An 11,536-nucleotide genomic window follows, 5' to 3' on the forward strand; every position below is an offset into this window, starting at 1 on the left:
AAACAGCACATCTTGGAGGGAGAATATGCTAAAGTAGTGAACTAGGGAAAAATTTCAAAGAACGATAGGATTTTTCTTTATGTTAGGAATACTCAGGTAATTCAAGAAAGGCCAACCAGTTGAGCAACAGAGATCATTATAGCTCTGATTGTAATGGACTGCCAAGCATGGCTTTGCCATTATCTATTTGATGGACAGGATGGTCTCCAAATGCGTCAGTCCCCTGACATCAAGCCCTGGCTTCACAGATGGAGCAAAGGAGCCCTTCCTGCATCCCGTCTTGAGTTCCTCCACACTGTAGATTCGTTTCATCTAAAGTGATGTTGCTTAATATAAACTACAGGAGTCTCTGGCTCTAGGTTGAAGCAATTGCAGGAAACCCTTAACAGCCATGCTTTGGCCGTGGATGGCACGTGAGCCCTACATGTCTGTCTGTTGCTGCCCAGCTCTGTGCATCGTACGGGTCTGAAAGACAGAGAAAAATCTGTTCAGGTCCATGTCCCCTGATCGGCTGTCACAGGCTTTCTTGAACCAGAGAAACAAAAAGTTTATTCCCGTAGTATTACTGTTTCTGTGGCCAAAATGGTGTCATCTGCAGTTTTAATTCTGATGGTGAGGAAAGAAGTGGTTTGGGGAAAGGTTCTTTGGGACCTTTGCCCTTGGGAAAAGGAAGGAGAAAAAGAAGAGAAAGGTGATTAGACCCTCTTTAGAAGACTCATCTTGACATCTTCAGCCCTGAAATGAGCTCTGGAATGTCTGCTCTTGGTATGTGAAAGATCGAAAGCAAGGCTAAGAGTGGTGGTGCTTGAGGTTTCCCCCTGTCCAGCAGTTGCCCAGAGAACGGCGGTACCAAGAGCATGAGCTGTGATAGGTGTCCTGCCTTCGGGCAGCTCCCCCGCCTTCATGAGAAAGATGGCCAGGAGTCTGTCTTGAAATGAGTTACTTAATACTTTTGCAAAATGGTTCTACAAACCTGCTCTTCCACTAAGAACAACCTCTGGTGCCTTTCTTTATCAGATTTCCTAGGGCCTGATTCCCTGTGCATGACTTGCTGGGAAGCAGGGTGGAGGTGACCCTCCCCACGGACAAGACAGGGAAGCCGCCGCGTGGCCCTGCCCATGGCAGCCACCCCCTTCACCCAGACCTCTAGCAGCCGCTCCCCTGGTACACGACGATCCGGGGGCAGCTCCTGTGCATCAGGCTCTCCAACCCCCTTGCTTTTTTGTGTTCATGGAGCAAACAGGAGAAGGGGTTTTGGTCACTGAGGGTCAGGCGAGTCACACCGGCCACCAGAGCCATGATGCACCGGGATGTGAGTGCCCATCTGAGCCCCAGTTTGGATCCAGGCAGTTTTAATTGGAGGGAAAAATTCCCTTTGGCAGAAATCATATCAGCATTGTGATTTCCAAGGCAGCATTTTCAGAGATCAAGCACTTTTCCCCTGTAGTTTAGAAATTTCTGTTCTCAGAACTTTGACCTTGATATAATCAGAAAGCTCAAAGCCCTCACATAGGCGACTCTCTCTGTCCTCGCCGTCCCTGTAAAGCAGACCGCAAGCAGCCGGAGCAGCAATGTCCCAATTTTCCAGATGAGGAAATTGAGGTGCAGAGCCTCAGACGGGCTCCTCCAGGTCTCTCAGGGAATCACACACCCTCACTCAGGAAGCCGGCATCTCCCGCGGTGCCGATTTCTCAGCATCTGAAGACAGCATGTTAGAAATTGTCCTCTGATATAAAAAGCTGCTTGGCAGTGACAGCCCATTTGTCTTGTACAGTGTCCAGTGGAGGAGCTGCTCACTACTGTAGGTGTTGAGTTTTGAGTCCTGCATCTAACAGGAAGGAATTTTTTGTTGTTGCTGTCTTTATCGTTGTTGGGGGGGGGGGTTTGGTTTTGTTTTTGGCTTAGAAATCACCGTTCTGAATTGCAGATTGCACTTTTCAGTACTGTTCAAATTTAAGATGTTAGATATTGTCATAAATGCATGCACGACAACCTCTTAGACTCTGATGGCCAGCTGTTAGATTTTTTTTAATGTCTACAAAGATCCAGTTTCTGTAACTTAGCAAGTAAGTGGCCAAGGAGTTACCTGAACAGTCTGTCTGCCTTCCTGAGAACATTGGGTTTTCTCTTCTCATCAACAGTGTTGCACTGATGAATCATAGCTGTTGCCCCAATGTCATTGTGACCTACAAGGGGACCCTGGCAGAAGTCAGAGCTGTACAGGAAATCCACCCTGGAGAGGAGGTGAGTGTGTGGCTGAGGGCAGCTGTGTGGTGGGTACCATCCTCAGTCCCTCCAGGGTTCAGGGTCAGACCTGCGGCTTGATCCAAACTTTCAGCTTCCATTTGGCGCTCGCCATGTCCATCTGTGGCCAAAAAAAGAAAGCAGGGAAGAATAGATTCGAGTAAGGCTCCTCACAGAGATTTATAGAAAAATGAGACTGCCAAAATGAGCAAAATGCAATCTTAGAGTCTGTGTATTCCCATTTCCAAATAATTGGGTTTGAGTTTATTTTTGATTCATGAATTTTGGCCTGTTCCCCCCCGGCCCGCAAAGAGAAAAGCAACCCAGCAGTAGCTAACGAGTTACAACTCCAAATGACATCAACGGTTCATGTCGTATCAGTTCCACATCTGAACATGGGAGGGTTCACTTTCTAGGAATGGAATGCAGATGGCCAGGTGTACACACTTGATGGGACAGGTAGAGGCAGTCTGTGGCCAAGGGCCACCATTAGCTTCCCTCCCTAACTTAGGGATATGGAGCGAATCTGGTCAGCGAGTCCCTTCTCCTTTCCTGTGCTGTGGGTCCATGACTACCCTGTCAGGTGCGTTGAGAACGCTGGCCAGGCCTTGCCAGATGTATGCTATACTTTTTTAAAGTAAATCTTAATATCCCTAGCAAGACACATGAATTTTTAGGGAATGTAATCATGCACTTTAGATACATTTCAGTTTAAATAATCGCTAATGCTATTTTTTAAGTTGCATGTCTGGATATTTAGAATGTTTTAAATATCATGATTAGTGTATGACATGATATGGGCCTCGGTTTCTCTGGACCTTGTTAACTAACCCACAGCTAAACTGGGAGCCCCACGCCCCAGGTACAAATCAGACTTTCCACCCTTTGTGGAATTCGTCCTGAGGAAGGCATCTTGTTTTGAGTCAGGGTGTCTTGGTTTCCGAATGTCTTGTGGAGGCTGCCCTGTGCCTCTTTTGTTAAAACAGCCGATTGCAGTCAGTAGGCACCTAAGTCACCAGGACCCGTGCTTGGGGCTGCCTGGAGCAGTTTGTCACCTGGACTGGCTGTGTCTGGGCCACGAGCGGCCTTTGTCGCCATCTTCTGGGCCCTTCTGTCTGTTGCACCATGTGCCCATCAGTCATTTCAAAGAGATGAGGCAGGCTCTGGCCACGGGGGCAGGGCGAGGCTCGCTCCTGTTGTTTTGCCCTCCTGCTGTCACAAATCATCAGAAATGCAATCTCCTCCTTTTGGGCAAATCACTGTTTTGGGGGTTACCTGCCCTACAAAGGGGAAAAAGCCACTCCCTGGGTGTCAGATGAGCCACAGGGTCTCTGTTACTGCCCGGTGCACTGGGGAGAGCTCAGGGCACCTGCAAGCACCTAGCCTGTGTGGGTCCCCCACCCTCGCCTGCCTGCCAGTGCCCGAGGTTACTGGCACAGTGACGGCTTTGGGACATCCATCTGTTCAGTCAGACGTTTGCCTGATGGTGTGGGATGAGCAGCGAGTGCCATCCCAGTGAGTCGATAATGGACAGTTAAATGCCGGCCTCCTCCATATGCTGCAAGTCTCAGTTATAGAGCCCGTTAGAAAAAAGCAAGGACGGGAGAACTTGACGAGCCCAAAGGTATGACTTTTCCAAGTTCTCTGGCCCGGCTGGGTAAGGCAGCAGCTTGCTGGTGGCCTAGGAGCTGCATCCTCCCTGTGCTGACCTGTCCCGGCCTGCTGAGCCGAGCTTCCTGGTCCATTGCCAGCTGATGGCAGGATAAAGGGACACACACCGTGTGTGTGTTCATGTTCCCCCTGCACCCACCCAGCAGTGCATCTAGGCCGTCCCGGGATGTGAGATCAAAGAGGCTAAACAAAGACCAGGAAGAGATAGTGCAGGGCCAATCCCAAGGATGAGTAGGCTCTTTGCCCATCGTGGCCTTTGCTTCTATACACAAGACAGGGGCATCTACCGCTGGGCCAGATTCACAGCTTGCTCTCTGGGGAGGAAGGAAGCGGGATGCTCTCAACCTTCCAAATTACCGTTTTAGGGATTCCATGATTCTGTAGGAGGTGGGTAGAGAAGCCCTTTCTCTTCACCACCACTAGCGGGCGCTCGGTTTGAGGAATTCAGTGTGTTAAGGTAAAAGACTGTATCCTGAGCTCTGGCCCTCCTGTCCCTGCAAGGTCACCATCAGGAATGTTTGCAGAGCGACAGGCAGGATGAGGCGTGAGTTGGCCTGTAGCAATCTGCAACATCAACGTTTTGGACCCCCTTAGGTTTTTACCAGCTACATTGACCTCCTGTACCCAACAGAAGATAGGAATGACCGGTTAAGAGATTCTTATTTCTTCACCTGTGAGTGCCAGGAGTGCACCACCAAAGACAAGGTAAACTCCCCGACCCAGCACACGTGCTGACTGTGCTCTCTCTCTCAGGGCCTCTGTGCCAAGTGAGCGCCCCTGTCTGACTTGGGGCGTCTCCTCCTGTCGTATTTTTGAGGCTTTAAACCGCCTCACTAGCATAGCCCGGGGGAATCCAGTTAGACCAGATCTTTGTTCAAACCTGATTCTCGCAGCTGATTAAAACATTTCCATCACATTGTTCAGATAAGAGAAGGATTTGCCACATTGCTATGTCTTGAAAAGAAATGGCTGCTTAAAAGAGAGGGAAGGGAAAAAGCACATGAGAAACATTTTCAAGCTTTCCCACCTATTCACCAGAATCTGAAGAATTTTCTCTGGCATTGCGCAAATTATTTTGTCAGTGCCACCCCTCCTTATTCTATTCTCTTGATTTCATAGATGTCTGAACACACATATCTGCCCACAGCAAACATATTCTCGGTGTCTTGCCCCGATAAGGAGGGTCTAGAAAATTAATATTTTTGTTTTTTTGTAAAAAAGCAATGAGTATTGAACTTCTCTTAGATCCCCTGCCTGATTCCCTTTCATTCTTCTGTAACTTTAGAATGGGTAGGCCTCTACCTCTGCATGGGAAAACGTGCTATTGGAGAGGTCTCCCCATCAATATGGTTTCCGTGGGAAGTAACCTGTGGACATTTTCCTCAGGATAAGGCCAAGGTGGAAATCCGGAAGCTCAATGATCCCCCAAAGGCAGAAGCCATCCGTGACATGGTCAGATATGCACGCAATGTCATTGAGGAGTTCCGGCGGGCCAAGCACTACAAATATATCCTTTACAACCAGCCCTCCCTTACAGGGGCTGTTGGGGAGTTGGGCACGGGGAACGGGGGGAGAATGGGTTTCAGATTCTGAATATTGGAGGAAGGCTGTGTCCTGGTAAAAGTTTAAAGACTTACTCGCCATCCATCCCTTGGAGTCAACTACATCAGCATTTCATGATGTTGACCGTATCTGTTTCTCCTCTTTGACTAGTTTGCTCAGGAGTGCATCCTTGTGGAAGACTTTTATTGTCTAAAACTGCAGAACTGTTCCTTGAAGACCCTCACTGACTGGGTATCTTCCTTTGGGCAAGGCACCTCACCGAGGGTTTTGCTGTGTAACAGATGGAAACAGGCTCATAGATAGCAAGTAATTTGCCCAAGGGACACAGTTCACCAGGGCAGAGCCAGGTTTTGCCCCAGGTCTGCTAGCACAATCCATATTCTTTTTTTTTTGCGGTATGTGGGCCTCTCACTGCTGTGGCCTCTCCCGTTGCGGAGCACAGGCTCCGGACGCGCAGGCTCAGCGGCCATGGCTCACGGGCCCAGCCGCTCTGCGGCACATGGGATCTTCCCGGACCGGGGCACGAACCCGTGTCCCCTGCATCGGCAGGCAGACTCTCAACCACTGCGCCACCAGGGGAGCCCACAATCCATATTCTTAACCGCTGTGGTATAGCATTTTCTTGGGTGTTGAAAAGGCATTAGATTCGTACTGAAGAAAGAAAGAAAACCAGTGACAGGAAATTGGAGAAAGACACATTTTTTTCTGAGTGTAAAAAAAGAACGTTCCCATGGTGGGGACTTTTTCCTTAAGAACTTTAGCGAAAATCCTCAGCTTGGGTGAGGATTTCAATTTTCTAGTTAAATTTAAGATTTTTGATTCTAATCAATATTGTTGACAGCTGAAAGGAGGCTCTGTTCCCCGTGGCTAAAATTCTTTGTGTTTAACAGCTTGAGGTCTCCAGTTTCTCCTAGTCTTTTTCTTCCAGAAAAATAGGACTCCTTTCACTTTTGCCGGGCTTTCTGTAATTTACTTTTTCGGAGGGTGAAGCTAGAGGTGGAGCGAACAAAATAGCAACTCCTTGCCCCTGGGGCCTTGGGAAGCCTCCTAGCTGATCTGCCAGGCCTGTCCTTTCCTTGACTCTAGAGCACCCCCTAGTGAGCTGCTGGAGATCTGCGAGCTCAGCCAGGAGAAGATGAGCTGTGTGTTTGAGGACAGTAACGTGTACATGCTGCACATGATGTACCAGGCCATGGGCGTCTGCTTGTACATGCAGGACTGGGAGGGCGCCCTGCGGTACGGACAGAAAATCATCCAGCCCTACAGGTGATTGCAGTGGCGCTTCCCGTCATCTTAGCACAGAATGGAAGTGGGTGATTTAGAATGGTCCCTTGGCTCTTCTGTCTTGACGCTATCATGTTGGAGCATGCCAGGAGCAGCTTCCTGTCCTCTGTACACATCTGGAGGTGCAGGCACAGGGTGCTTCCGCTGGGCCCGGCCTGTGCCCTCCACCACCCGGAAGAGGCACCCAGGGAGGCAGACTGAGGTGACGCAGCGGGTGCTGGGGCAGGATCCCTCCCAGGACCCGTCCAGGGTACTCCGTCCACAGTAGTTAATTCAGACCAGTATTCAAAAGCCACCGGTTTGTTTCGTTCCCCTCCCATGCCTTCCAAGTTAAATGGCACTTAGTAATCCATTAGTGGTTTTCTGTCCCCTTCTTTTGCTTTTTTCAGGGTGCAGCATCAGTTTTGCAAATGGGGAAACTCTGGGACTGGTGTGTTGTCTGTGGTTATTTAATATCCTCCCCTAGATTTGAATAAAATAAGTTGGATTTTAACTTGTAGTGATAATGAATGTTAACCATGGACAAGTTTCCATGTTGAGAGGGTTAGTAAACCTTAAAGTGGGTAACAGAAGGAGGTTCTGAGTAGCCACTTCAGGGCCTGGCTGGCCTAGATCAGATCACTGGGGCGTCTGTTAAAACACATTTACGTTATGCATTTACAGGGTCCTCTCCAAGACCAAGTGGATCAGAATCTCTGGGTATTGGACTTGAAATCTCTGTGTTCCAGAAGCACCCTGAGGGCTTTTGAGAAGCACTCAGTACTTCTTCAAGTTCTAAGATTGGGGACTGTAAAGTGTATGTCCAGTCTGAATTTCCACTGCCCAGTCGGCCCTCCACTTACCTCACAGTGCCCTGATTAGCCAGCAGGGGGAGCCCATGGGGGAAGCCAGCTCCTAAAATCTGCTCCTGGAAACAGAATTTGATACTTTAGGGATAATCTCAAAGCCTGTCCTTCTTCCTGAGGTGGGTAAGGAAGTCCTCTGGGCCATGTACACTTCCCTCTGTAGATCTGTAGGGAGAGAGACAGAGAATGGGAGTGAATGTTGGCTTTGTGGTTGCTCTCCCAGCAGGGCTTGCTGTGCTGGACCCTCTGTTAGCTTAGGGAGCTCTTCCGGGGGGCCCAGCCCTGGCCTTCTCTTGGTTGCTGGCTCTAGGGATCTCTCTGGGCAGCGAGCTGCCTGCTGCCTAGGAATACAGCTAGAATGTGTCTCTTTTGGATGGACTTTGAGGATAGAGCAGGTAGAACAGACCAGCCTGTAAATAAACACCTTGAAAACACACACACACACACACACACACACACACACACACACACACACACACACACACACACACACACACACACACACACACACACACACACACACACACACACACACACACACACACACACACACACACACCAGCTGCCTCCTGGTCTCTGTTCCTAGGGAGATGGCTCCTTCCTAGGCAGGCCCCATCAGTCAGCCTTCAGTTAAAACCAGCGAGAATACTGCTGTCTACAAAGCCTTCTCCTGGGCAATAGAGAGGGAATATCTAGAAGAAGCAGGAGGTGTGTACCTGACTTCAGAGAGCTTATAATTTTGCCAAACCAACTGATATCATAGAGTGTGACAGAAAGCCGAGGTCTTGAGACACTGGTATGTTTGTATCTTTAAGTATACTGTCTTTTTAATATGAGGGGATAGGCCTGTTGTCCTCATAAAGAGGGAATTTTCCCAATGCCCTGCGATGCGCGCACCTAAAAGACAAAAATCTGGGGCTGGGACTCAATGTTGTGTTTATACACGTTTTTCCATAGGATCTCCCCTGTAGTTTTTATGTGGTTTTTCAGAAGCACACAAACTGCATAAAATGAAGTGCATCCACGATGGGTAGACAGGGTTGAACCATCCGTGCCCTCCACCCAGCACCTGCCGGGGTCTGGAGGAGCCTGGCTGCCGTGGAGAGTGTGGCCACCAGCTGGGCGGCCACAGCTCACTGCACCCGGCCCGTGGGCTCTCGGCAGGCGTTGACAAGGTGGCCTGTTGTCTCTTCTCTCCTTCCAGTAAGCACTATCCTCTGTACTCCCTCAACGTGGCCTCCATGTGGCTGAAGCTGGGAAGACTGTACATGGGCCTGGAGAACAAAGCTGCTGGGGAGAGAGCTCTGAAGAAGGTATGTGTGTGATGTGAGGTTAGGAGGCCCAGTGCCTGCCGGACTCCTCACACCTCCCTTCCTGCAGGACTCAGGTGACTGACGGAGTCATGGAGAAAGACTAGCCCTTGGCTGCTCTCCAGCCATAGGAGTGGGAGGGGGGTGGATTCAGCAGGCGGCAGTAGGAAGTAACTGAGCCTTTGGCACGTTTGCATCCTGACCCTTCTGTTGGGAAAGGGGTGTCCACATTGTGGTTACAGGTTCACGGCTGTGGGGAAGGGGGTACTTGCCCTTTGTCCCCTGGGAAGCCATGGAAGTGCTGTAAGTATGTGATCATGATACGAGGCTGGCATTATTAAAATGTCTTTTCTGGTCCACTATTACCTATAAAAAGAAAGGAAAAATAAGAAAGAGGCCATGGATAGGTCAGGAGACCGTAGTGAGGGAATTCTCCAAATTTCTGCCCTTTGGGATTTATAGATTCGTGATGCCCGATTGTGGTGAAATCAAGGCAGTTGGGTCTGGAGAGGCCCTCAGCATGACGATTATCCACTTGCAGTTTCTAAAATAGGCTTAATAATCATTGTTAGCGTTCATTGAGTATGGTTATGTGCCAGGACCTGCCGCTCACAGCCACCATCCCAAGTATTGGTTCTCATTGCTGTTTATATAGGAATCAACAGTTGATAAAATACAATCTTTGGGACAATTATTATTTATGTAGAAGACAAAGGTTGATAAAATGTAACCTTTGGACAGTCTGTTTATACCTGTTAAGAGAATCTTTGTGAAAGTTGGGGCCGTGGACTAGGCCTGGATGCCTAATTCTCCAGTTTCCCCAAATCTTCCCGATACAGTATACGGAAAGATGGAGTAAGGTCCGACATCCCAAAAGGAAGGGCCAGGGCTGACCCAGCCTAGAAGTGGGAGTTAATAAAATTTTCTGTTTTTAAACTGTGGAAGTTGTCTTCTAAGATGACATTTATTGCTTTGGTGAGGTTGGAAAAAAATTAACCAGTTAGGTCTCAACGGCAGAGTGCTGTAAAGTAACTAATTGCTGATCACTAAAGGCTAGAGTAGATCTGAGGAAGGAACATGAGTCCTGACGTGAATGCAGAGGGCAAGGAGAGACATTTAAACCAGGCGATTCCTGAAGGCTTGCACTCCTGTTGGTTTGAGATCTAGGAAGAGAATGGTAGAATAGAAAGGAAGGCCCGTCAGAGTCACAGGCCATCAAAAATTCCCTCTTTGGGGGACGTGGGAATAATTTAAGTTTTTCGATCTGTGAAGAATACAGTTGAATACAAAAGAGCAAAATAAATTATTATGGATTACCTTAGGTATGTAATTCCTATATGCCAGGCACTATTCTAAACACTTTATGTGTATCAACAACTCTGAGAGGTATGTGTTATTCCTATTTTACAGATGAGGACAGTGAGGCACAGAGTAGTTAAGTAAATTGCCCAAGGTTACACAGCTAGAAAGTAATGGAGCCACTGGAAACTCTTGCACTTAAAGGAACCTTATTAAATATGTGCTCTCTGGATTCCTCACATGAAACTTGTGCCTATTTTTAAGTTTTTAAAGAATATGTATAAAGATGTAAGCGTGCACTTTTTGAAAGGGAAAAACGGTTTAGTCATGTCTTACACATTAGTAATATGAACTAAAATCAAAAAGGTTTGTCCCTAAATCAATTTCTCTATCATTTCTTCAGCTACTGAAGAATGTTTTCCTCAGCCGTAGAGACTGGGTGACTAGTTGGATGTGAGAGAATCTTGTTCTCTTTTCTTTTTTAAAAAAAAAGCCAGACTCTGGAGGCTAACACAGGCTCTGAAAGCCAGTTTGCATCCTGTGCCTTCAAGCAGAGAGGTCCAGCCTGAATTAAAGTTAGTCCGGGGGAGGGGCAAGGGGACTGGCTTCAGGCTCTCAACCCCTGTTCTCTCTCTCCTAGGCCATTGCCATCATGGAAGTAGCTCATGGCAAAGACCATCCATACATTTCTGAAATCAAACAGGAAATTGAAAGCCACTGAAACTATGCTGACATTTTAGTTTTTATTTAAATCCAAGTGCAAAAACCTTCGAGGATTTGACTGTTTCAAATCATACACATCATGCCAGCATCTCTGTAAACTCATTGGAATGAAAACACAACTTGCACTTAACCTTACAAATGGCTTACTTGGATGTTGGTCTTAATCTTGAACCTTCATATCAAATTAATTTTTGAATGCTTTTTTTCCCTAAAAGATAATGGCATGGTTTCATATATTATAATATACATTTAAAAATGCAGTTATTTTTCCCTTCATGCCTACTGTAATGTTCTAAACAAACATGAATGATGAAAGAGAATTAAAAAAGGTAATAGTATATGAAGTTTGTGTTTTCCTCTGTCGGTCGGGCGGGGGGATGTCGAAGTGGTGATGGAGCCGGGTCTTGGCATGGATGTTGCACCCGTTCTGCATCAGGCAGGGAGCCCAGGCACGCTCCCCCCCAGGAGTGGGGTCTGCAGCCTCATTAGCCTGCAGCTGCTTTCCCTATACAGTGCCCATGGAGGACGACAAGACCCAAGACTGAGAAGGTGCAAGAAGGGAAGAAAGGTATCAGCAGCTGAGAGCAGTTGAGTGAT

General features: G+C 47.9%; 1 protein-coding gene across 2 annotated transcripts in view; it reads left to right on the forward strand.

The window, feature by feature from the left end:
* SMYD2 (SET and MYND domain containing 2) overlaps positions 1–11,277 on the forward strand; it is a 50,679-nt gene extending 39,402 nt beyond the window's left edge. For both annotated transcript variants that reach the window (XM_060131359.1, XM_060131362.1), the window contains exons 7-12: positions 2,142–2,244; positions 4,510–4,620; positions 5,302–5,422; positions 6,570–6,744; positions 8,812–8,920; positions 10,857–11,277. In XM_060131359.1, the coding sequence (XP_059987342.1) occupies positions 2,142–2,244; positions 4,510–4,620; positions 5,302–5,422; positions 6,570–6,744; positions 8,812–8,920; positions 10,857–10,937 (700 nt within the window). In that variant the 3' untranslated portion in view covers positions 10,938–11,277. The remainder of the gene's footprint in view (positions 1–2,141; positions 2,245–4,509; positions 4,621–5,301; positions 5,423–6,569; positions 6,745–8,811; positions 8,921–10,856) is intronic.
* The last annotated feature ends 259 nt before the right edge of the window (positions 11,278–11,536 follow it).

Source organism: Lagenorhynchus albirostris, chromosome 2, assembly GCF_949774975.1.
Source record: "Lagenorhynchus albirostris chromosome 2, mLagAlb1.1, whole genome shotgun sequence".
Taxonomy (NCBI): Eukaryota; Metazoa; Chordata; class Mammalia; order Artiodactyla; family Delphinidae; genus Lagenorhynchus; species Lagenorhynchus albirostris.